General features: G+C 42.3%; 1 protein-coding gene across 4 annotated transcripts in view; it reads left to right on the forward strand.

Annotated features, from left to right (window-relative positions):
- cgnl1 (cingulin-like 1) overlaps nt 1-24,163 on the forward strand; it is a 214,784-nt gene that overhangs the window by 117,624 nt on the left and 72,997 nt on the right. For all 4 annotated transcript variants that reach the window (XM_073032901.1, XM_073032900.1, XM_073032898.1 and 1 more), the window contains exons 9-12: nt 7,051-7,257; nt 9,053-9,157; nt 15,533-15,685; nt 18,348-18,518. In XM_073032901.1, coding sequence (XP_072889002.1) covers nt 7,051-7,257; nt 9,053-9,157; nt 15,533-15,685; nt 18,348-18,518 — 636 coding nt within the window. The remainder of the gene's footprint in view (nt 1-7,050; nt 7,258-9,052; nt 9,158-15,532; nt 15,686-18,347; nt 18,519-24,163) is intronic.

The following is a 24,163-nucleotide window of genomic DNA, read 5'->3' on the forward strand; positions in this document are numbered from 1 at the left end:
TTGACTTTATTGCAGGGGATGTGTCATGCAAATAGTGGATGGATCTCCAATAAAGTTGCAGTTGTCTCAGCCACTCACATCCCCACAATACTGGCTCTTCTATTTTTACCACATACAAGCTCAATGTGGCTTGTTGGTACTGTTACTAATGTCATTCCCACAGGAGCTATCTTTCTCTAGCATAAATTCTTAGTTGGATATCTTTGAAATGCCTCTCAACTCATTTTGTGGAATGACTGACACAGCCAAACCAGTGTCCAATTCCATTTTAATTAACTTTCCATTCACTTCTGGTGTAACCCATGTTGCTTGTCTCCTGGTAGTTTTCAAATTGTAAATCTTAAGGCTAGTTATTCCTGTGTCACTCTCATCATTATCATATTTTTCATCAATAGAAAAATATGCAGATTAGTGCTCTTTTTGAAACTACAACTTGACTTTTTAGCTTCTTTCTCTTCCCTGAGCCATCCATTTGTTTTTGTCTGCCTGACATGTTCTTTGTATGTGCCCTAATTTGTTTCATTTTCTGTCTCTTTCACCTCTAAACCTGCACTTGTTTGGTGTATGTGAGCCTCTGCCACAATGGTAACATAATTTGTTCGGCTAGGCTTCTTTTTGTTTAGATGTTGCAATTTTGTTCATACTCAATTTCATTCCAGACTGCATCTCAATTGCGTCTCTACCTGCAGTTTCCATCGAAACAGTAATTTCAACGGCTTTTTTAAATGTAAGTTGTACTTGAGTTAGAAACCATTTTGAATGTTATTTGTAAGATTCCACAAACTAAACAATCTCTTGGTGCATCATTAACTCATTACCAAACTGACAATGCTCAGACAATCTCTTCTGTTCAGTACCGAACATTGAAATGGACTCCCCTTTTGATTCCACTTATGAAACCTAAAGCATTCCTAAAGCTTCAATTCGAAATGTTACTCCATTACTTTGACAATATCAGCAATGCTCATTTCTGCTGGTTTGGTTGGAGCAGTTAAATTTTGAAGCAAACTGTATGTCTTTAAACGTGACACAGTCAGCAAAATCGGTACTTGTTTCTCATTGGTTATTTCATTTGCTTCAAAATATTCTTGAGTTAGCTCAGTATACACGAGACAGTTACCTGTTATAATCAAAAGTGTATATCTTTCTTATGTAATCAGCCATTTGTTTTGTTTATGATTAGTATCACCTGGTGATTACTGTTTATGAACTCATGAATCCTTCTGTTTTCTGACTTTATTTTTGAAAACTCGATTCTGTCCTCCCTTCTGAAGAACATGTGCTATGCTGCTTTTTTAAAAAAAACTTGACTGTCTATGCACTTCCTGGGCTGCGTTTTTTTTACTTGTTCCTTGCTGTGTTTTTTAGTTTGAACATCTCACTATGCTTCCACAGGTCAATAGCCATCTCGGGTTCATTTTAAAAATACCTCGCCACAAATGTTATATTTTGTAACTTTTTTTAATCAAAATATATTTTATTCAAAAATAAAATTATGTACAATAAACCATTCAATGACTCTCAGTCCTTTAGAAATGTTTCCATTACAGTCTTTACATTCCCACAGTTTCGCCACCCAGGTGGCACTCTGTTACTTCATATTTACATACACTTGTTCAGGGGTATACACCTCACCCCCCTACCCCTCAACTCCCCAGGGAGAAGAACCCTAAACTGTGGTCCTTCCCCACCGGGCCCTTGTGGTGGTTGCACCAAGTTTGAGTGCGTCCCTCAGCACGTACTCTTGCAGCCGAGAATGTGCCAGTCAGCAGCATTCCCCCACAACCATCTCCATGTGCTGGTAGACCATCAAGTTTCGGGCCGACCAAAGAGCATCTTTGACTGAGTTGATGATCTGCCAGCAGCACCGGATGTCGGTCTCCATGTGCATCACCGGGAACAGCCCGTAGATCAGAGAGTCCTCTGTTACGCAGCTGCTGGGGATGAACCTCGACATAGCCCCTTCCATCCTCCTCCATGCCTTCTCCACGAACCCACAGTGTGCAAAGAGGTGGGTCACCGACTCCTCCTCACTGCAGTCCTCCTGTGGGCAGAGGGGTGTGGAGACGACGTTCTGGGTATACAGGAGGGATCGGACTGGGAGGGCCCCTCTCACTGCCAGCCAGGGGAGGTCTTGGTGCCTGTTGGTGAGGTCTGACGATGAGGCATTTTGCCAGATGAACTGGACAGTCTGCTCAGGGAACCACCCCACTGTGTCCATCACGTCCTTCTCCTGCAGTGCCTGCAGGACCTTAAAACATTAAACTAATTCAGAAGGGAGACATGAGAGTCCAGGGATATGGGTCTAACTGCGAGTTTACTTTAAGTGAGGCACACATATGTGGTGTGGTAATGTGATTCTCACACACAAGATTACTCAAATATTATTGAAATATTAAATACACAACAGAAATGTACTGTGAAAGTTGGTTTATTTCTAATCTCTTCTCAGTGTGGCACTGTGTCTGGCATAGAAGGGCAGAGCAAATAGCAACTGATAGGCTAATCTCAGTAAGAGTACTATCCTACAATTTTAAACAGAACCCCTCCCTCTTGGAGAGGAATAGGAATTTATCCATTGTTATTTTCCTCTGTAGTTTCAAGCCTATGTACTTAACCATTGATTTTCCAGGGCCCAGGAATCACTTATGACAACATAGTCATATGTCACAGTGGAAATAAACACAATTTACTCTGAGTTAGGAAGCCTGAACTTTGGTTGACCCACTTGGTAAGGGCCGAGGTAGTCATTCTGAAGTAATTCCCCCCCCCCCCCCTTTATCAAGCAAAAAATTACAGTAAAGTGATTGTTGAGATGAGGTCTCAGTTTTCATCTCAATTTATTATATCCGAACGGTTGCCAAACCTCTGCCTTCTGCCTTGGGGCTTCTCTCACCAGCCCTGCTCAGATGTGGTAACTATTTCAATTGCATTTCACGACCCACCCTTATCTCCTATATCATCCCAGCCACCTTTTCCCATGGTTCAAGACCCAATTCTCCCACATCAAGTTTAGATCAAACCTTTTACCGCTCTGATTTTTAATTTTTGCCTATTTGCATGTAATCATCACCCATGTGGTTCTGCTTTACAATTTTCTCCCAAGCTGTTCATAACCTCCCAGCAGAAAGTCCTTCCTAGTCCTACCAACGCAATGTCCACCACGGCAATGGGATCTAAACCCTCCCCAGTTCCTCTCCATCCCAAACGTCTGGAATCTGGCACCAGGCAGACAGTGTTGAGATTCCCTCGCCCACAAAGTATCTGCTCCCTTGACTGTGCTATCCTCTATAGTTACTGCATTTCTTTTCTCTCCACCCACTTGCATGATGCGCTGTGCCTCACCATCACTTGTACAGGGGACAAGAAGCTTGTTACTCTTGGACAGCTGTAAGGTCAGAGGGTCTCTGCATCCCTCTACCTGCCTCTCCTGTGGTCACACCATCCTGTCCCCAATTGCTCGACAGATTCATAATTATTTTTCAGGAGGCACTTATATTAAATATTATCTCGGTAACCTTTCCAAGGTGTTTCACAGACTCCAGCTCATCAACCCTGGTTTGAAATTCCTCCAGCATTCGACACTTGGTGCAGATATGGTCACTGCTCACCACAGTGGGGTCCACCATCTCTCACACGTTGCACCCACAACATGTCACCCGCTCGGCTATCTCCGTTCCAATTAATTAGTAGAATTAATGAGATTGGATTTTGCCACCAGGCATTTCTGGTTAGTATTGAGATGCACTGATTTAAATAGTGAAATAGGTGTGGCATTCTTCAGACAGGTAATTCACACCACTCTTGCCTTTATTGTTTGAATGGCAGCATTTACTACAGGCAAGTGTATTCCTATTGTCCCCCTGTCTACATTGTTTAGCAGCTGTAAATCCCATTTGTTCTGGTGTTAAGTGCTTTCACCTTGATCGACCAGAGGCGTTTCTACATTTTTGTCTTCAAAGAAATTTGTGCCAGCTTCTTTGTTTCACCATTCCTTTGGTACTTCCATTGCATCAACACAACACGTAAAAGTGCTAAACGCTGACGTCACTGCAATCTATCCAAGTATGTGCTTGTCTTGTGCCAACGGTAACAGCTGCATTCAGGCTCTGTTATGATCAGATACAGGAAATACAATGCTGAAGGAACTCAGATTTCTCTCCAAACTCTGACTGGCTCCATTCCCGTGACCTGGATGATTTGAACTGGGGTGACAGACTATTTCTTCTCTTGATTGCTTCCTTGCATGAAAAGGGCCATGCCAGTGTTTCACTTTACAAACAACAACTGTACAGTGGGAGGGAGCAAAGCCCTCCATTCCTCTATTCTAACCACTTCACACTGCAGTTTACCTTAACTACTTGTGTATTTACCTGTTAATTTTTTGTGACACATCGTGTAACCACTCTTTTGCAGTTGCTCTCCATTTAGATAATGCAACTTTTGATTCCTTTTAGCAAAGTCGGTGACTCACACTTCTCCACATTTAACTCTGCCAGGTTTTCACACAAACACTATATCTCATTGCAGAGCCCCAATGCCCTCATTACAACATACCCTTCCCACATTAGCAGGAACATTCACTGGTTTCAGAATCAGTGCTACATTGGGGATGCTGATGGGCAGATTCCTAATTGTTATCTTTTTTGTGCATTTCCCATATTTTCAATCTCTCTTCCTCTTTACATTGATAGACAGTCACTTATAAGCTAAATAAGTCAATAAGAAGAGACTTTTATTTGTTTTATTTTGATATCTATGGAGTAATGAATTAGTTGGTTAGCAGAGAGAGTGAATGCAGTTCCCTTAACAAGGTCTGTCAGATCAACCGTTGGCCGAGGTTAGTCCCGTTTTCTGTCCTGTACTTGTTTAGTTCTCTTGACCACGCTGATTTGAGCTGGAGCGTGGTCCGATATGGAAAGCTGATTTTCTTTTATGCGTAGTCTGGAGTTCCTCAAGGCTTTTCCGTCACACCATCAGAATGTGTAATACTTTGAGAATATCAGCTTTTCTGTCTCTCGTAGTTTATCTTGGAGCCATGTCTTTCTCCATTCCATGAGAGGTTATTGTTAACTTGTAGACTATGTTTTTTCTCTATGTGTCTAAGTATTGCTGGAGGGTGATATATTGTGCTGTCAAGACTAATGTGTTAATCCAGTGTTAATCTTCCTTTCTGAGATTAGCCAATTCATAGAAATGGGAAATTTTGCATATGGTAGGATAACAGTTGACGAATCTCTGTGCATCTGAGGTAGGTATTTAGAATAGCTGAACTGCCCTTCATAAACTGTATTTGTTGTAACTGCTGATGATAGAATTTGACGGACGATGATGGCATACGGTTACTTCATTGGGTAATGCTTATGGTGCATACGTATAAAGACCAAGATATAGGAGCAGAATTATTAGACCATTTGACCCATCGAGTCTACTCTGGCATTGCATTATGACTGATTTTTTTATCCCTCTCAACCCCACTCTCTACCTTCTCCCTGTAATCTTTGACACCTTTACTAATCTAGAATCTATCAACCTCCATTTTAAACATACCCAATGCCTTGGCCTCCACAGCTGTCTGTGGCAATGAATTCCATAGATTCACCACCCTCTGGCTGGAAAAAAATCCCTATCTCTGATTTAAAGGAATTCTGAGGCTATGTCCTCTACTTGTAGAATCCCTTACTAAAGGAAACATCTTCTCCACATCCGCTCTATCTAGTCCTTTCAATATTCATTAGGTTTCAGTAAGATCCCCCTCATTCTTCTAAACTCCAGTGAGCACAGGACCAGAGCCAGCTCATCATATGTTAACCTTTTCATTCCTGGGGTCATTCTTGGGAACCTTCTCTGGACCCTCTCCAATGCCGGCGCATCTTTTTATGACAAGGGACCCAAGGCTGCTCACAATACCCCAAGTGAGGTCTGACCATGTCTTATAAAGCCTCACTATCACATCCTTGCCTTGTATTCACATCCTCGCATAATGAATGCGAACATTGCATTTACCATATTTACCTCTGACTCAACCTGCAAGTTAACCTCTAGGGAATCCTGCACAAGGTTCCCAAGTTCCTTTGCACCTCTGCTTTTTGAATTTTCTTTTGGTTTAGAAAATAGTCTAGGCTTTTATTTCTTCTATCAAAGTATATGATCATACACTTCCCTACACTATATTTCCATCTGCCATTTCTTTGCCCATTCTCCAAATCTGTCTGTCCAACTGTATCCTCCCTTCTTCCTCAACATTATCTGTCCCTTCAACTACCTTTGTATCTTCCACAAACTTGGCCACAAAGCCACCAATTCTGTCATGCAAATCATTGACAAATAATGTGAAAATGAATAGTCCCACACAAACAATTGAGGAACACCACTGGACACCAGATGCCAACTAGAAAAGGCCCCCTTTATTCCTTTTCTTTGTCTCCTGCCAATCAGCCAATGCTCTATTCATGGTAGTATCTTTCCTATAATAGCATGGGCTCTTACCTTGTTTATCCACCTCCTGTGTTGCACCTTGTCGAAGGCCTTCTGATAGTTAATAATGTTCACTGACTCTCCTTTGTCTATCCTGTGTGTTATTCCCTCAAAGAATTCCAACAGATTCCTCAGGCAAGATTTTCCCTTGAGGAAACCATGCTGACTTCAGCCTATTTTATCTTATGCCTCCAATTACCTTGGATTCTCATCTTAATAATTGATTCCAGTGTCTTACCAACCACTGACATCAGGCTAACTGGCCTATAATTTCCTATCTTTTGCCTCCGTACCTTCTTCGAGTGGAGTGCCATTTGCAATTTTCCAGTCCTTCAGAACCATTCCAGAATTTAGTGATTTTTGAAAGATGACTACTAGTGTCTCCACAATCTCTTCAGTTACCTCTTTCAGAACCCTATCAACTTGCCAAACAAGCTTGGTCTGTAAGATTAGAAGAGCCATTTTATAATATTTTAGTGTGTTTGATGGCACTGTGTTAATCTTGTTTTGAACAAGCAATCTTAGTGTTATGTTAAAGTCTTACAACTTTTTATCACTAACTTATTCCATCAGAGCAAAACTAAACTGGAACAAGAAAATATTGAGATCAAGCAAGCAAAGAACACAGTAGAGGATCAAGTGAGGAATCTCATGGATGAAAAAGAAAGCTTGAAAAAGAAAGTTGACAAGTTGGAAGCTGAAGTTGGTGATCTCGGTCAGATCATTGATAACACGAAGGAAGAAGAGAACAGACAGAAGGATAAACTGGCACGTGTCGAGGTAATGAAGCTGGAGAGATACGGCTTGTCTCCCTGCGCTCTCCTCCTATCTGCTCTTTTTCTATAGTATTGTATTTTAACGTGGCTGCAGTTCTTCGTGAAGTTCACATTTTAGCATAACACTCAGACTTGTGTGTCCAATTGAGATAGCACTCCCAAGTACCGATGTGCTGAGTTGACAGTAAAGCAGAGTTTTATTGTATTAAAGTGTGATTAGTGATAGACCCAAAAATGATCATCACTTCAACTTTTGCAGCAAGGGAAGAAGCAATTTTCCTTTTCATACAGGAGGTAAGCAACAAATAATTCAAAGCTTGTCTGTCCCACCGTAGTCTGCGGTGGGAAAGCAAACATTTTGCATTGTTTAACCCTCCATTTGGGTCTCAGATCTTCATTCATAAAGCCAGAATTGGGGATATTCACTGATTGCTGCATGATGTTCAATCCCATTTGCAACACTTCCATCTGTACCAGAGCTAAACAATATTCAGGCATGGGTTTGAGAGGTAGTAACTGATGAATGTGCCTCAAAGTACCAGGGAATGGCCAACTCCAGCTAGCGAGACTGATGACCTCTACTTGACAATCACTGTAACTAAGACTCACATCATCAACATCCTAAGGGACGAGGACTGGAGATCATTGTCATTGGATATCATTGACTGGAAGACCTACTGGACCTGTAGTTGCTACGAGAGCAGGTCGGAGGTCAGGTACCTTCTCATCTATTGACACTACAGACTGTTTCCATTGGCTACAAGGCTCAGGTCAGGAGTGTGATTGAACACTCTCCACTTGTCTGAATGAGTCCAGTGTCAATGCTTAAAGTTCAACACCATCAGAACAAATTGCCTGCTTGACTTGTAACCCAGCCACCACACTGTCCATTCCCTCCTCTATTGTGCACGTTGGCTGCAGTACCTGCCATGTTCAAAATCCACTACAGTTCCTTGCCTGCACTTTTCTGACAAGACCAAAGGCAGCGAGCTCATGTGAACACCACCGTATGCAAATCCTCCTCTGAACTGCACACCATCCTGAGCTCGAATTATTCACTCATCCTTCCTTGGCTGTAAGGGTGGACCTTCACCTGAAGGGCTGCAGTGCTTCAAGACAATGGGTCACCTTCTCACGTGCATTTAAGGATAATCAGTGAAGACTAGCTTTGCCTCTGATGCTCACATCCCGAAAAGTGGATTTAAGAAATTATACATTTGGTATCATAAATGTATAAAACCAGCTTCCAAAATCATTAACTGTACCAACAGCCAAAAGTAGCTTCAGAGAAGTATTTATATACTGCTTTTCAATGTGAAGAGCTCTAGAGTATGGGTTCAAAGCAGTTCCTTTCTTGAGGGTGTTGGGGTTTAAGGGTATTTCTTTTGAAGTATTAAATCTTTGGAGTAGATATCACCTCTACATTGTATTGCTTATTTTGTTTGAACTTTGCTTTAACTGCATCTAAAGTTTTCTTTTCTGACACTTCCATTTCATCACTGGTGTAGTCTCATGAAAGACTGTTTTGTGATATGTCAATATGGAATCCAGTAGATCTCATTTTACTGTTTAGCAAACTGGGTCTCAAAATATTTTTGTATTTCTCATTTCCTTTCCTGGAACTGATGTGAAATGAAGGTATGAGTTCCTCCTGAAATAGCCTCAGATTTGTGTGTCCAATTGAGATAGTTGGCACTCCCAAGTACCAACGTGCTGAGTTGACAGTGAAACAGGGTTTTATTGTGTTAAAGTGTGTTCAGTGATGAATGCAAAAATGATCATTACTTCAACTTTTGCAGCAAGAGAAGAAACAATTGGAAGCAGCCTTGAGAGAAGTTGGGGATCAGGAACTGGATATCTCATTTGCAAAAAGAGCTTTGGAAAGTCAGCTGGAAGATGCACAGGTGAGGTCTAAGCACCAATACAGCACATAAAAGCACATTATAGTGAGACGACTGTCCAGTTACTCCTTCCCCCAACATGTCCCTTTGATGTTATATTGTGAAATGATCAGTAACTTGTATATAACCATATAACAATTACAGCACAGGAAACAGGCCATCTCGGCCCTTCTAGTCCATGCTGAACGCTTACTCTCACCTAGTCCCACCTACCTGCACTCAGCCCATAACCCTCCATTCCTTTCCTGTCCATATACCTATCCAATTTTGCTTTAAATGACAATACCGAACCTGCCTCTACCACTTCTACTGGAAGCTCATTCCACACAGCTACCACTCTCTGAGTAAAGAAATTCCCCCTCATGTTACCTTTAAACTTTTACCCCCTAAGTCTCAACTCATGTCCTCTTGTTTGAATCTCCCCTACTCTCAATGGAAAAAGCCTATCCACGTCAACTCTATCTATCCCCCTCATAATGCCTCTATAACTGCTGAAGGAGGTGCACATTCCTGTTGTTCCCACATGCAGCAAACAGCAATTTAAAGCAAAGTTTCACTGAAAAATTTCCCAGTCTCAGAGCAGTCTATTGAAGACCCACTGTATTCACATTTTAGACAGAAAGATAGGTATTATGTTCATGAGGATTTGTTCCTGGCTGTGGATCTCAGTGTTAATTATGTGAGCACTACTGAACCACCTGGTTACACTGACGTGGCAATTCACAGCATTGTTGGAGAAACGTGCAGAACTTAACTCAACCTTTATCAGGCTACACTTTAGAATTTAGAATTTTTCTTCTCCAATGGAAATAGAGTAGATTTTGTTTATTTGGCCCATCGGTTAATTGCGTCAGCCAGTTATTTTGGACAACTCTGAAAGAACAAGATATTATTGAGAAAATTCCCTTTGTTTATTTGGGACCCTATGCTGCTTAATTGGGACACAAGACTGTTGCCGGGCAGTTTCTAACTAACGTAAGTTGTGTGCATTTGTGTGGCTGTTGAACACCACACTGTTCAAAAATTCATGATTCTTTGTCACGGATAGTTGGCGCGAATTAAGCAGTAAGACAATTCAGGACTTTTTGCTCTCTGCAGTTTCAAGTATTTTGACTTGGAGATGTTGAAACAGCTGAGAGTAAAAAGAAACAATTTCACTACTTCAACAAATTAGGAACTACAGAGAAATTTGAAGGTATCAGCAATAATCTTGAAAGTTACAATGAAAATGAAGATTTGGAGAAGCATTCACCTCAAATTGTGTAAAGGCAGTTTATTATCTGTACTAGATGTGCACTAATTTTGTTTGTTTATAGTCAATCAAAGGAACATGGTTGTCTACTCTGGACGAATTCCTCTGTTGATAACTGTTAGGAACTAATACACTTTTAAAGTACTGTATTGGTAGTATTAAATTTGTTATGTATTTCATTTAAATACATGTTACTCAGTGAAATTGTAGTTTTTCTGTTTTTATACTGTTTTCATAACATTTTGGCTAATTGGGCAGCTGCTTAATTGGGCCAAAATGTACTGGCCCTGATGTGTCCTAATTAACTGGAATCCACTGTACTTTCAACCTAGTTTTGCTGCATTCTGTTTGAGAAAAGAAAATGGTGTAAGTGTGTCTGTACGTTATTGTTTGAGTACAGTAGTTATACCAGTCAAACCTGCTCCAAATTCCAATATGATTGTGGCTTATCTGCCACAAGCCCATGCCTTCTGATAATTAGTGACAGTTTAAAGAGCGTCACAAGAATTCTTGAGATTTTCTACTGAAACCAAACATGTGACGTAGGAAGTGCACTTGCCTTGGAACTCTGGTTTGTGTTGGGTTTAAGGTGATTACTTAGTTGGAAGTGGAAATGCGGGTAAGGTGTTGGAGGAGTAGGCATGAGCACCTGGGTCTCAAAGAGGCATGGGGCTGAGTTATGATCGCTGTAAGTGGGTGGTCCAGATGTGATTCTGTGACTCTGATTCAGTCCTTTGGTTGGCTACAGGATTTGCTTGTTCTGCTCTGCAGCCTTCTGGCAAAATGTTCCCATTCCACTGGCCAGTGGAAAGGCTGCACCATTCTGCACACTGGCTTCACATTCCTATGACGTCAGATAAGCTTCTGACCTTGCAGTCTGTCTCTCACCAAGATCATGTACTTTCAGCTCACTGACGGGGCCCAATCTTCAGCATCGAGCCTCCCTTCTGTAATACTTAACCTCCCTTCTGTAATACTTAACCTCCAGGCCACAAGCCCCATGCTTGCTGACCTCGCTGTGCCCCAAATAAACAAAAACACAACAGTGCAGGGCGGACTGCCTGGCCCCATGGGCCTGTCTCACCATTCAAAGTGATCATGGCTGATCTGCCTCATCTACTCTGTGCCAGTTTCCCCTGGTCCTCAATTTACGAACGGTTCTTTCAAAAATTTACTTCCTCTTTAAATGCTCTGTGGTGCTGCCTCCACAACCCACCAGGGCAGAGAATTACAGCGATTTATCACCCTCTCTGAAAAGAAATTCCTCAAACTACAGGATGTCTTGAGTCTTTTGAGCTGGTGGAGACATCCTGAGGTCTGACCTGGATGCTGTCTGACTTGGGGCTGTTTTCCTCAGAGTGGTGGAGGCTCGGGGGAGTCCTGATGAAAGTTCTTAAAATTCTGAGAGGTATTGGTAGGGTGGACAGCTGGTAACTTTCTCCTAGGGTCAAAATGTTTAATACCAGAGGGCTGGCATTTAAGGTGAGAATGGGGAAGTTCAAGGGGATGTGCAGGGTAAGATTTTTGCGGGGAGAGTGGTGGGTGCATTGCCAAGGGTGGTGGTGGAAGCAGATGTGATGATGACGTTTAAGCAGCTCTGAGTCAGGCACATTAATGTACAGAGACTGGAGGGATGTGTATGTACTCCGGAAGCAGGGATTAGACATCGTCTGTTTATTTGTTTGGTCCATGATCATGGGCTGAAGGGCACATTCCTGTGCCTCGTACTCTGTATCCAGCTGAGATCCAGCTTCCTTAGTCTTGAGTGACACACAAGGAGGCTTACACTCTGCATAATACTCCTGTTTCCCTGTACAATTGTAAAACAAAACTTTCCTATTTCTGATCTCCAGCCCCTTTGCTACAGTTTTCCCCTACACTGAGACCTTCAGGTCCTCCTGTGGATCAGCGTCAGGTCTTATTTGAATAACCCTTCTGGGACATCTTGGGTCATTTCATTGTGTTAACATAGGACAGATGTACAAGTTATTGTTCTGGATATACAGCCTGTCCTATATGTAGCAACTAACAGGAATGCGCTAATGCTGAAGAAACATTTATAGTTCCAACAAGCGACAGAGTAGTACCAATCCCATACACCTTTCTCCAGTCAGTTGAATGAACACTTCCATGAGTTTTTCTGAGCGCACATTGTCATTCATTGGCAGAAATTAGATGGTCAAATCAAACTGCAATTCTCAGCTCTGAAATGGGATTGGAGATCTAACTCACGGAAGAGAATATACTTCGATGCTATTGGTACCATATGAGTAATTACGGCTTAAAACTACACAATTTCTAAGTAATAAAGTAAAGGATTTATTTTAAAAATGCACAACTAATTGTCTTTAATGTACATTATTTGACAGTCCTTGTGCAGGATTCCCTAAAGGTTAATTTGCATGTTGAGTCGGTGGTGAGGAAGACAAATGCAATGTTAGTATTCACTTTGAGAGGACTAGAAAATACAAAGGGTAAGTGATAATGTTGAGTCTTTATAAGGCATTGGTGAGGCCTTATTTGCAGTATTGAGAGCAGTTTTGGGTCCCTTATCTAAGAAAGGATGTGCTGACATTGGAGAGGGTTCAAAGGAGGTTCATGAAAATAATTCTGGGAATGAAAGGCTTGTCATATGAAGAGTATTTGATGTCTCTGGATCTTTACTTACTGGAATACAAAAGAATGGGTGGGGGATCTCATTGAAACCTCTTGAATGTTCAAAGGCCTCGACAGAGTGGATGTGGAGAGGATGTTTCCTATGGTGGGGGAGTCTAAGACCAGAGGGCACAGACTCAGAATAGAGGGACATCCATTTAGAACAGAGTGAGGAAGACTTTTCTGTAACCAGAGTGTGGTGAAGCTGTGGAATTTGTTGCCAAAGGCAGCTGTGAGGCCAAGTCATTGGGTACATTTAAGGCAGAGATTCTTGATTAGTCAGGATATGAAGGGATAGGGAGAGAAGGCAGGAGATTGGGGCTGAGAGGGAAAATGGATTGGCATGATGAAATGGTGGAGCAGACTCGATGGGTCCAATGGCCTAATTCTGCTCCTATAGTCTACGTTAGACTAGATTGTCACATAGAGCAGAGTTCAGTGAAATCCCTTGCTCACATGAAGGTCAATAAATACAAAGATAAGCACAAAACAGCAGGCTGGTGCAAAGCTGGTAGTGCAGACAAGTAACCAAGAGAAGCATTTCTGTTAACAGTCTCCTCCAAGGCAAAGCCTTCACATGGACCTCATTGTATGAAGTTCTGTAGCAGCAGGTCAGACAGCATCTGTTGAGAAAGTGGCCATTGGGGACTTGCTGGAGCTGTCCCACGGTGATCACAGATTTAGAGATTTAACATTTTCTGCTGGCAGAGGGTGGGGTGTTTTAGTGCTGTCCCTCAGATGACAGGGCATGGTCCAAGAGCAGAGTCAGCCTTGGGATCCCATCCTCCAACTGTCCTGGTGGCTGTTAAACATTTTAATTTTTCAGAGTGCTCTGTAACAATTGAAATATTTAATAGGAAAGAGGAGGTGACCCAAGGGTAAGTGATAAGCAGGTGAGAAAAGGTAAGATGCCAAGGAAGGGAATAGAAGAGGAGGGGAAGGGGAGCAAAATTTCTTTATACCGGAAGGAGAAATTGACATTCATGCCATCAGGTTGGAGGCTACACAGATGGAATATAATTTGTTACTCCTCCACCCTGAGAATGGCCACATCTTTGCACAAGAGGAGGCCGTGGAAAGGGAATTGGTATTAAAGTTTTGGCCACCAGGAAGTCCACTTTTGGTGGGTGGAGAGCTGGTGCTCAATAAACGGTCTCATCAATGTAGAAAGCAGGCCGCATCGGGAGCATCAGATACAATAGTCAACCCCAATAGATTCTAGGTGAAATCCTGCCTCACCTGGAGGGACTGTTTGGGGCTCTGAATGGAGGTGTGGGAGGAGGTGATGAGCAGGTGTAGCATTTAGGCAGCTTGCAGAGGTAAGTGCCTGGAGGAAGCTTAGTGGAGAGGGTCAAATGGACAAGAGAAACATGGAGGGAATGATCCTTGTGGAAAGTGGAGAGTGTGAAGAAGTGAAGAAATGTTTGGCTGTAGGATCCCTTTGGAGATGGCAGAAGTTGCAGAGATTGATATGTTAGATGCGTAAGCTCATGGGGTGGTAGATAAGGACAAGAGGAACTCTATCACTGTTAAGGCAATGGGAAGATGGGGTGATTGCAGATGTTTGGGAAATGAAGGAGATGTGGGTGAGGGCAGCATCAATGGTGGAGGAAGAGAAACCCTGTTCTTTGAAGAAAGAGGACTTCTCTGATGTCCTGTAAAGGAAAGCCTCAACCTGGGGATAGATGCAGCAGAGACAAAGGCAACTGAGAAAAGGGAATAACATTCTTACAGCAGACAGGGTGAGAAGAGATATAGCCAAGGTAACTATGGGAATCCGTAAGTTCATAAAAGATGTTGGTGAACAGTTTGTCTCCGAGAGATCGAGAAAGGGGAGGGAGGTGTCAGAAATGGACCCAGTGTAATTAAGGGCATGGTGGAAGTTAGAGGCAAAGTTGATGAAATTGACAAGCTCAGCACATGGGTGCATGATACAGCACCCATGCAGTCATCAATGTACCTTGCCTTTTTCTCTTGTGCCATTTCTTCCCCTTGAGATTAATGACTTTGTCAGGTTAACTAGGCACATAGTTAGTGAGCAAATTCACCAGGCTAACTGCTGGCAAATCCAAAGATACTCTCTTTGCGCTTCTTCCACTGGATTTCACAAGGACTCGAATGTCAAGGTGTCCCAGAATCGGCACCTTTGATAGTTATGAATGCTGAATACTTGTATGGACCAGAGTCCAAAGGATCTCACTGTGCACTCTTACAGTCTGCTTACCGTTCTGTGCTGACTTCTGCTGCAGTGCGGCTGTTTTTTAAAGAGCTGCATCAGAGCTGCTGAGCAGATTAGGCTGTTTCTGTGGAGACTAAAACATTAGAGCTCCAGCTCCCTAATCTGTCTTTAGAACTGGAAAAGTGAAAAGGTATAACAGGTTTTAAGCTAATGGACAGTCATTCATGGTGCATTTGCAATTGTTTTTGACAAAATGTGGAATTTCAGTTACTTAATCTCTCTTATCTTACAGAGAAACCTCAACAAAAAGTCTCAGGATAATCAGGAGTTACGTGAAAGACTTCAGATGGAGACTGTACAGAAGGACCTTCTAAAGAAGATGAAGAATGAAATGGAGAATGAAAAAAGACAATTGGAGAAGATGGTTGAGAAGCTTCAGAAGGAGGTTGGACGTTTTACGTGAACACTCATCACACTGCAGATTATTCAATTGATATTGATGTATCACTGCTTCATGGATGGAAAATGCCTTCACGCTTCTCTGACAAGAGTTAATTTTACAGCATTGTTGTTCTCATGTTAGCTTCATGTCTTTCCAAACATCGATAGGAAACACCGCCAGTCTGGAACCAACCTGCCTGCACTTGGGCAGGTTTGGGATTCCTAGAAAATGTACAAATCACTGTTAGCTGCAGCTTTTGGTCAACCAGATGACACAAAATAATTTTGTAAACATCTGCTTATTTAAAAGTTACCAAATAATGAAATTCTAGCCACACTTACATACTAATAGAAGTTTAATTAACTCAGATTTGAGTGCCCTCAATGTACTTTGTATAGAAGGTGACAGGTCAAGTCTAACATTCTTGCTCATTCTCAACAGTGCCCTGAATTTTAAAGGAAACCTGATTGCCCAGTGAGTAAGTAAGTAGGACAGTGTAAAGGCTCTCACAGATATGGTGGTATGGATGATATCCCTAAGAGTTAGGGCTTGTATGTAGAGTAACGAATATGGTCTCATTCTTATGAGGACTGATAGAAGTGTCAGTTGTATTAGGCTACATGTCCTCATCTGCTGTCAGTCCTGTGTCAGAAGCAAAGGTTACCAGTTTCCCTGACTGCCAGCTGTTCGACTACCCCCTTGATCTGAAATTGTGGGAGTTGTGGGAGGGCCAGTTCACTGTTATAGAGTCCCACAGCCCATCATGTCCATGCTAGGGATTGTACCTATTTGTACAAATCCCATTTACCTACGAAATTGTCCCAAGGAGTGGAAGGAAGATATATCTGTGATGCTTGCTGTTTTTGTACAAGTATTTCGGTTTCAAACCTCCTTGGGGCAGAGTTGAAGAGGAGATTAGAGAGAAATCTTTAAAATTATTTGCAGTTTTAATCAACTAAGACAGTCATGATTGTTAGTAATGAGTGTCAGTACCATGAGGAACTAGAAGACAGCTGAGGTAACTGATTTTATGATCTGTGCACAGCTTGAAACTAGTGTAAACAGTCTCAGCGATGATGCTAAAAGTAGCATTAGAAGATATTTTTTAGTTTCAAAAATCAAATTTTGAAACAATTATACCCCAACATTAGTGTACCATTAGTCCGCTGGTGGTGTAGTGTCATCAGCAGCGTACTTCAAGGTGAATTGTCCCGAGTTTGAATCCGGCCGGCTCCTTGCTTCCTTTCTATCTCTGCTGGGTTGAACATCAAGTTGGCAACCTGGTCTTGTAAAAATAAAACAGTCAAATGCTACAGAAACGGCAAAAATGCCACCCGATGCGCCACAAGGCGTGAAAAGGAACAACATCATTTGTATGTCAGCACGTTATTCTGTTTAAAAGAAAATATTCTGTTTGCAGTTGATCAGCACAGTAATGGATTTCCTTTACTTATGTTCCTTCAGCAAACAGTCCAAGGGGATTTACACAGCTTCCAGCTCCTCCCTGGGCAATACAGACTTTCTGGGTAAACAATATCTCAGAGGGGAAATGGGTGAGCATCCTGTTGCCACCTTAGGGTGATGGGCAGTGACACAGGCACCCTCCAGCCGAGTACAGTGATTTGTACATTTTCGAGGCATCCCAAACCTGCCCAAGTGCAGGCAGATTGGTTCCAGACTGGCGGTGTTTCCTATCGATATTTGGAAAGACATGAAGTTAACATGAGAACAACAATGCTGTCAAATTACCTCTTGACAGAGAAATGTCGGTGCTTGACTGAAGTCATTGAGACCCTCTGTCAAATGACTTTGACTCTGTTCAGGGAAGCAGTCTTCAAGATCCACCATGTCCTTTCCTGGCAGCTTTTCTAGGCCATCATATATAAACCACCGTTTGGTTGACTTTGGCAATCTGACACGCTTGTTTTGTAGCAACATGACCAGACCCCTCCTTTGCAGCACCAGTGACAGACAGAACCCCACCACAGAGTGACACCCCATCTTCATCAATCCAAGCCCAGTGCAAACGCACGTAAAGATTGAAGGCCGCATTGGGTGCATCTTCCTCCACTTCAAGGTTCAACATGTGCATTCTGCAATCCTTTTCAGTACTCTGCTGTTCTACCGCCTGGTTATTTGAGTTACTGTCACCTGTCTGTCAGCTTGATCTAGTCTGGCCATTCTCTGACCTCGCTCAATAACAAGGCATTTTCACCCACAGAACTGTCACTCACTGGATATTTTATTTGTTTTTTTGCACCATTCTCCGCAAGCTCTAAAGACTCCGTAAGGTTCAAAGGTTCATTTTATTTTCTGTCAAAGTATGCATGTAATGTACAGTACAATTCTGATATTTGTCTACTCCAGATAGCCAGCAATTACAGAAAGATCATGGGTACTGATGAAAGAAAATACATTACAGTGGCCAGTGAGTGTACACTTGATGGCAAAAAAAACAGGGCTGTAGAGGCAGAGTGTGGAAGTGGAACTAATGGGTGATTAATTGAGATATTCTGTAAGGATACTGTGGATTGAATGACAGGTCTATACGGTGATTGGATGTGTAATATGGACCTTGGTGTGTAATATGGAGCTCCAAACAAATGTGTATTTGCTTCTTTGCCCTCTTTATCCATTCTCATTTAACTACTGTTAACTTGTGCAGATGGCTGAGGTGACCAAGGACTCTCAGAGGTCAAACCTTGATCTGCGGAAGGAACTCGATGACTGCAAGGAAAAGAGCCGCACTCAGCTGACGTCTCTGCAGCAGCAGCTGAAAACCAAGGGTCTGGAGGCTGAGAAATCCCAGCTAATGACCAAGAAACTGCAGGATGAGGTAATGCAAGATGACTCTGTTTACTTAACCTTTGACCACACGCCTCTAACCAAAGGATTTCTGTGGAGAGTTGAGCAAATTCTTCCCTTAATGCAACACAGACAGAAAGGCGATTACAAAAAAACTTTTTAATGGACAAAATAACAATGGCAAAGAGTGTATTTTCCACTTGCATCTTTCTAAACCTTGTTGGAGAAGTAATGAAAGCTTGGTTTTCCTAACTCTGAACGGAAACCATTTCTGCCTCTGGCTGATGCTTCAGGAGAGTTAATTACAAATAAATGCTGTTAACTTTTTCTAGCTGTCCTCCAAAAAAATTTTCAAAATAAATTTCTAGATTTAGTGTATGTGCTGTGCACTTAGTGTATGTCGACATGAATAACTTTGGAATTTGTGTGCCAGTGACCTCAGTTGTATGACAGGAAACTTACATACAGTTGTATGGGAACTTCCTGTTCTCTCTCAGAGGCAGGATGAACAGAATTATATGCACTCAAAGTTTAGTTAAGTATAGACAAAAATCTGAGCTCCTCAAGAAAGACATAAATTTGTTCATAAACTGTTAGGGGAAACTACAGGGCAAACACTTTACTTGCTTTCTACTGAAAGGACCAGTCTCTGTTTGGTACAGATTGCTGGGCAGAGGTTGTGTACAAAGCCACTGGCCAGTTGAAATACGGATGTCAGTGTGTTCTGGTAGTCTCTGCCTGTGTATTAAGTATCAGTCATGGGGAGTAGGTGTGGGTGCACCTGACCACTGGTCCCACTGTTGAGATCCGGGCACTCTGCAATTTACTGAGCAAAGAGCTGAATAAACCTAACACCACAGCTGACATATTCAGAGTGTACAGTTCAGCATGATTGACATTTCTATGCAAATCTATTAGTTAAAATTTAAAAAATTATTTTACCCAACTGTTTCAGAACATCTTAAACATACTGAGACATTTGGAAATGATGATTCGCTTATGTTCCTAGCTGTCGGATGGCGAGGGGGACTGTTGATGGCCATTCCTCCTTTCCCATGCTCTGGGCAACTCAGTGCCCACAGCCAGGTCTGCCTCCCACCACAGTAGCAACATTGGTCGGACAGGAGGGGTCACACAGCAATTTAACCATGTGCTGCAGAGTTTCGGATCATCTCGCTTTACAGGGAACACTTCATTGTTTTGAGATTTTTGGTCTTTGTGCTAGATGTTCTAAATAACCCGCTGAGCTGCATAGTGGTAGAAAGAGTGATATTAGGAAGCCAGCCTCTGTGTGAAGAGTCCACTCTCAAAGACGATGCCACTGTTAAAAGCTGAGTGCAGGACCATACAGTCGTCTGATACTTTAGTATCGTGTCTCCTGCCCACCACCAGACATACCTTTCCCTTTCCTGTCAGCATTCTGAAGGGGAAGTTCTTTGTGTGACTCCCTGGTCCACTTTTCCCACTCCACTGGCTGCTCTCCTCAGAGCACCTGCCCATACAACTGCAAGTGCTGTCCTTTTAACTCCTCCCTTCTCAAACCCTCCTTCCAGTTGAAGCCATGATTCACTTAGTACTTCATCAATCCATTCTCCTGCATCCACTGTTCACCGGGTGGCCTCCTCTACCCAGATCGGTGACCTGAAGCTTCCTGTCACCTGCCACTTTAATTCTCCGCCTCATTCCCATCTGCCCTTTCTGTCTGTCACCTCCAGAACTATTGTAGTGTAGGCTTGAGCAACAGAATGTGCTCTTCGGTCTGGGCAAGTTGTGTTTTCCTTTAACAATTTCAGGGTCCTTGGGTTCTCTGTGGCTAGTTCTGCTGGATGTCATCCATCTGATTTGTGCAGGCTGAGCGGAGTATTCCTTTGTTTCCTCTCTAACTGCTCTTATTAACCCATAAACCCAAATGCTTCATCAGCAGCTTATCCCCAGGGCAACCCTGGCCTTATTTCCCTTGTTCTGTCACCTCTCCTACATACCTTCCACAACCCAAAGCTAACTCTCACTTGTTCTAATGACGTGTCTTCAAATGACTCACTGGCTGTTTCTCTTTCCCCTGGTACTGCCTGACCTGCCAAGTGCTTTGAATTCAGATTTCCAGCCTTCATTCTGTTGATGTCCTCTTCTCATTGTTACCGTCGGGAAGGAGGTACAGAAGCCTGAAGACACACACCCAGCGATTCAGGAACAGCTTTTTCCCCTCTGCCATCTGATTTCTGAGTGGACATTGAACCCATGAACACTTTTTTAATATATTATTTCTGTTTTTGCACTACTATTTCTAATTTAACTATTTAATACACGCACACACACCCCATGCACTTTATTTTTTTTCTATATTTGTCATGTATCGTACTGAGTTAACAAATTCACAGTACATACCAGTGAACTTGGTTCTGATTCTGATTTCTTCTCAAATGGTCTGTCAGTTTTTGGACAATATCAGTTGATGCTCTCTAACTCCATCCTTTCACATGTGGTAACACAAAAGTGCTATCTAATCTGATCAAATAAATGGAGTTCAATTCCAGTGATCAGTACTTTTGCAAAGCATCTTGAGGTTGGTCAGTATAAATTTAACCCTTTTGGGCACAGACGAAAGGCCTGCTTCCAGGTTCTGTAACTTCCTATTTGACAGGAGATGTGGTTCTGACAGCCTCTTCCTACAATTCACCAGTTGTTTGGCAGCATTCTCACACTAAAATTAAATCTGTCCCAGAACTCCTCCAGTAACAAATCTTTACTGTTACCACTCATCACTAAATTTTCAAATTTTGCCAAAGTTTGATCACATAGGTTAGTTCAATGTTTCAGGAACAGCTTCTTCCCCCACCATCACATTTCTAAATGGACAATGAAATATACACTCCAGTAGACCACCTCACTTCTTTTTCCCTCTCTCCTTGTACTACTTATTTAATTTATTTTTTCTATATATTGTAATTTATAATCTTTATACTGTTTATTACAATGTACTGCTGCTGCAAAACCACAAATATTACAACATATACCAATGCTAGAATTCTGACTCTGACTTATGCTAGTAATTTTATTAAGGCAAGTCTCAGGAATTAGCCCATCACTTCGTACATGTCACATGGTGAATAATATCTCTTAGAGTTATAGAAGCTAATGTGTTTGTTCCCTGTTGCTTTGAATTAAAGCTCTTAGAGATCATGAGCACTTGTTTAAGCTGATGTGTAAAAAGGAAAGTTGGGCAAGGGTGTAGAAGTGTTAACATGCTGCTGAACACTGTTCACCCGGCTTCTGTGTTGATGTGGACACAAGTGAGCTGCCTTTGAACTGGGGCTGTTTTGAGGTGGAAGAGCAAATCAGTGTCAAATTTCAGTGGTAAAGCACCACATGTGGTTATAGATGGATTAATTCTTAGCAACTAGTTGCTAATTCCAAAGCATTTTGAATATTCTCTAGAAGAGTTAAATCAAGTTAGATTATTTCTCCAAACTCTGACATGCAATTCTGTCTGTGTGGGAGAGCTTTATTTTGATTTCCTGTCTGGAAATTCTCCGGCTCTCTGCTGTACTCGTGGGCCTGAGGAACTACTGAGACTGGCAGAATGAATTGTCTCTGAAATGCTGTCTGACCTGCAGTGTGCTCTCACCAACTTATGATTCTCGTTGAGCTTTTGAAACATGTGCATTTACAAATGAAGGGATCCCACTGATCATGCAAAGTTCAAAGTAAATTTATTCTCAAAGTATATACACAGTATGTCACTAGATACAACTCAGATTAATTTTCTGGTGAGCATACTCGATGAATCCAATAACCATAATAGAATCAATGAAAGACTGCACTAACAGGGTAGACGACAGACAGACAGACATACTTTATTGATCCCGAGGGAAATTGGGTAAATTTGAGTAAATTGGGTAAACGAGTGTGCAAATACGAAAAGAAAGAAGAAAAAGGAAATAATAATAATAAAAAATAAATAAACAATAATTATTAAGAACATGAGATGAAGAGTCCTTAAAAGAGTCCATAGTTTGTGGAAGCATTTCAATGATGGGGCAAGGGAAGTTGAGTGAAATTATCCCCTTTGGTTTGAGAGCCTGATGGTTGAAGGGTAATAACTGTTCCCGAACCTGGTGGTGGTGAGTCTTGAGGGTCCTGTAGCACATTTCTGATGGCAGCAGTGAGAAGAGAGCATGGCCTGGATGGTGGGATCCTTGATGATGCTGCTTTCCTGTGACACTTTGTGTAGATGTGCTTAATGATAGGTGGGCAGTACCTATGATAGACTGGGCCATATCCACTACTTCTTGTAGGATTTTCCATTTAAGGGCCTTGGTGTTTCTATACCAGGCTATGATGCAGCCAGTCAATACACTCTCCACAATACATCTATCGAAGTTTATTGAAGTTTTTGAAGTCATGCTGAATTTTCACAAACCGCTAAGGAAGTAGAGGCGCTGTCATACTTTCTTTGTAATTGTACTTACTTACAGGGCCTAGGTAGGTCCTCTGAAATAATAACACTGAGGAATTTAAAGTTGTTGGCACACTCCACCTCTGACCCTCCGATGAGGACTGGCTCATGGAGCTCCAGTTCCCTTCTCCTGAAATAAATAACCAGCTCCTTGGTCTTGCTGACGTTGAGTGAGAGGTTGTTGTTGTGGCATCACTCAGCCAGATTTTCAATCTCCCTCTTGTATGCTGATTCATCACCACCTTTGATTTGGCCAATGACAGTGGTGGTGTCAGCTAACTTAAATATGGAATTGGAGCTCTGCTTAACCACACAGTCATGTTGAAAACGAGTAGAGCAGGGGGCTAAGCACACAGCCTTGTGGTACACCTGGGCTGCTGGAGATTGTGGAGAAGATGTTGTCGCCAATCCAAGACCCGAGTCTGGGTCTGCAAGTGAGGAAATCAAGAATCCAATTACACAAGGAGGTGTTGAGGCCAAAGTCTTGAAGCTTATTGATCAGTTTTGAGGAAATGATAGCATTGAATGCAGAGCTGTAAAGTATTCTTTTGTATGCATCTTTGCTATCCAAACGTTCAAGGGTTGAGTGAAGAGCCAACGAAATAGTATTGGCTGTGGCAGTAGGCAAACTAGAGCAGATCCAAGTCCTTCTCAGGCTGGAGTCATTATGTTTCATTACTAACCTCTCAAAACACTTCATCACTGCGGATGTAAGTGCTTCTGGATAGTCATTGAGGCAGGTTGCCATGTTTTTTGGGGCACCGGTGTAATTGAAGCCTGCCTGAAGCAGGTGCGTACCTCGGACTGCTAAAGCGAGAGGTTAAAAATCTCAGTAAGCACTCCAGTGCAGGTCTTTAGTACTCAGCCGGGTTCCCCACCTGGGCTAGATGCTTGTCGTGGGTTCACCCTCCTGAAGAATGCTCACTTATCCTGACAGATAATTCATTTGTTGGACTGTAAGACCATGACATAGGAACAAAATTAGGCCATTCAGCCCATCAAGTCTGCTCTGACATTCCATCATTCCATAATTCCAACCCCACTCAACCCGACATACCTGGCTTCTCACCGTATCCTTTGTTACCCTGACCAATCAGGAAACAATCAGCTTCCGCCTTAAATATACACAAGGACTTGGCCTCCATCGCAGTCTGTAGCAGAGCATTCCGTAGATTCACTACTCTCCGGCTAAAAAAAATCCTCCTTACCTCTGTTATAGA

Source organism: Hemitrygon akajei, chromosome 30 (assembly GCF_048418815.1).
Source record: "Hemitrygon akajei chromosome 30, sHemAka1.3, whole genome shotgun sequence".
In the NCBI taxonomy this organism is placed as follows: Eukaryota; Metazoa; Chordata; class Chondrichthyes; order Myliobatiformes; family Dasyatidae; genus Hemitrygon; species Hemitrygon akajei.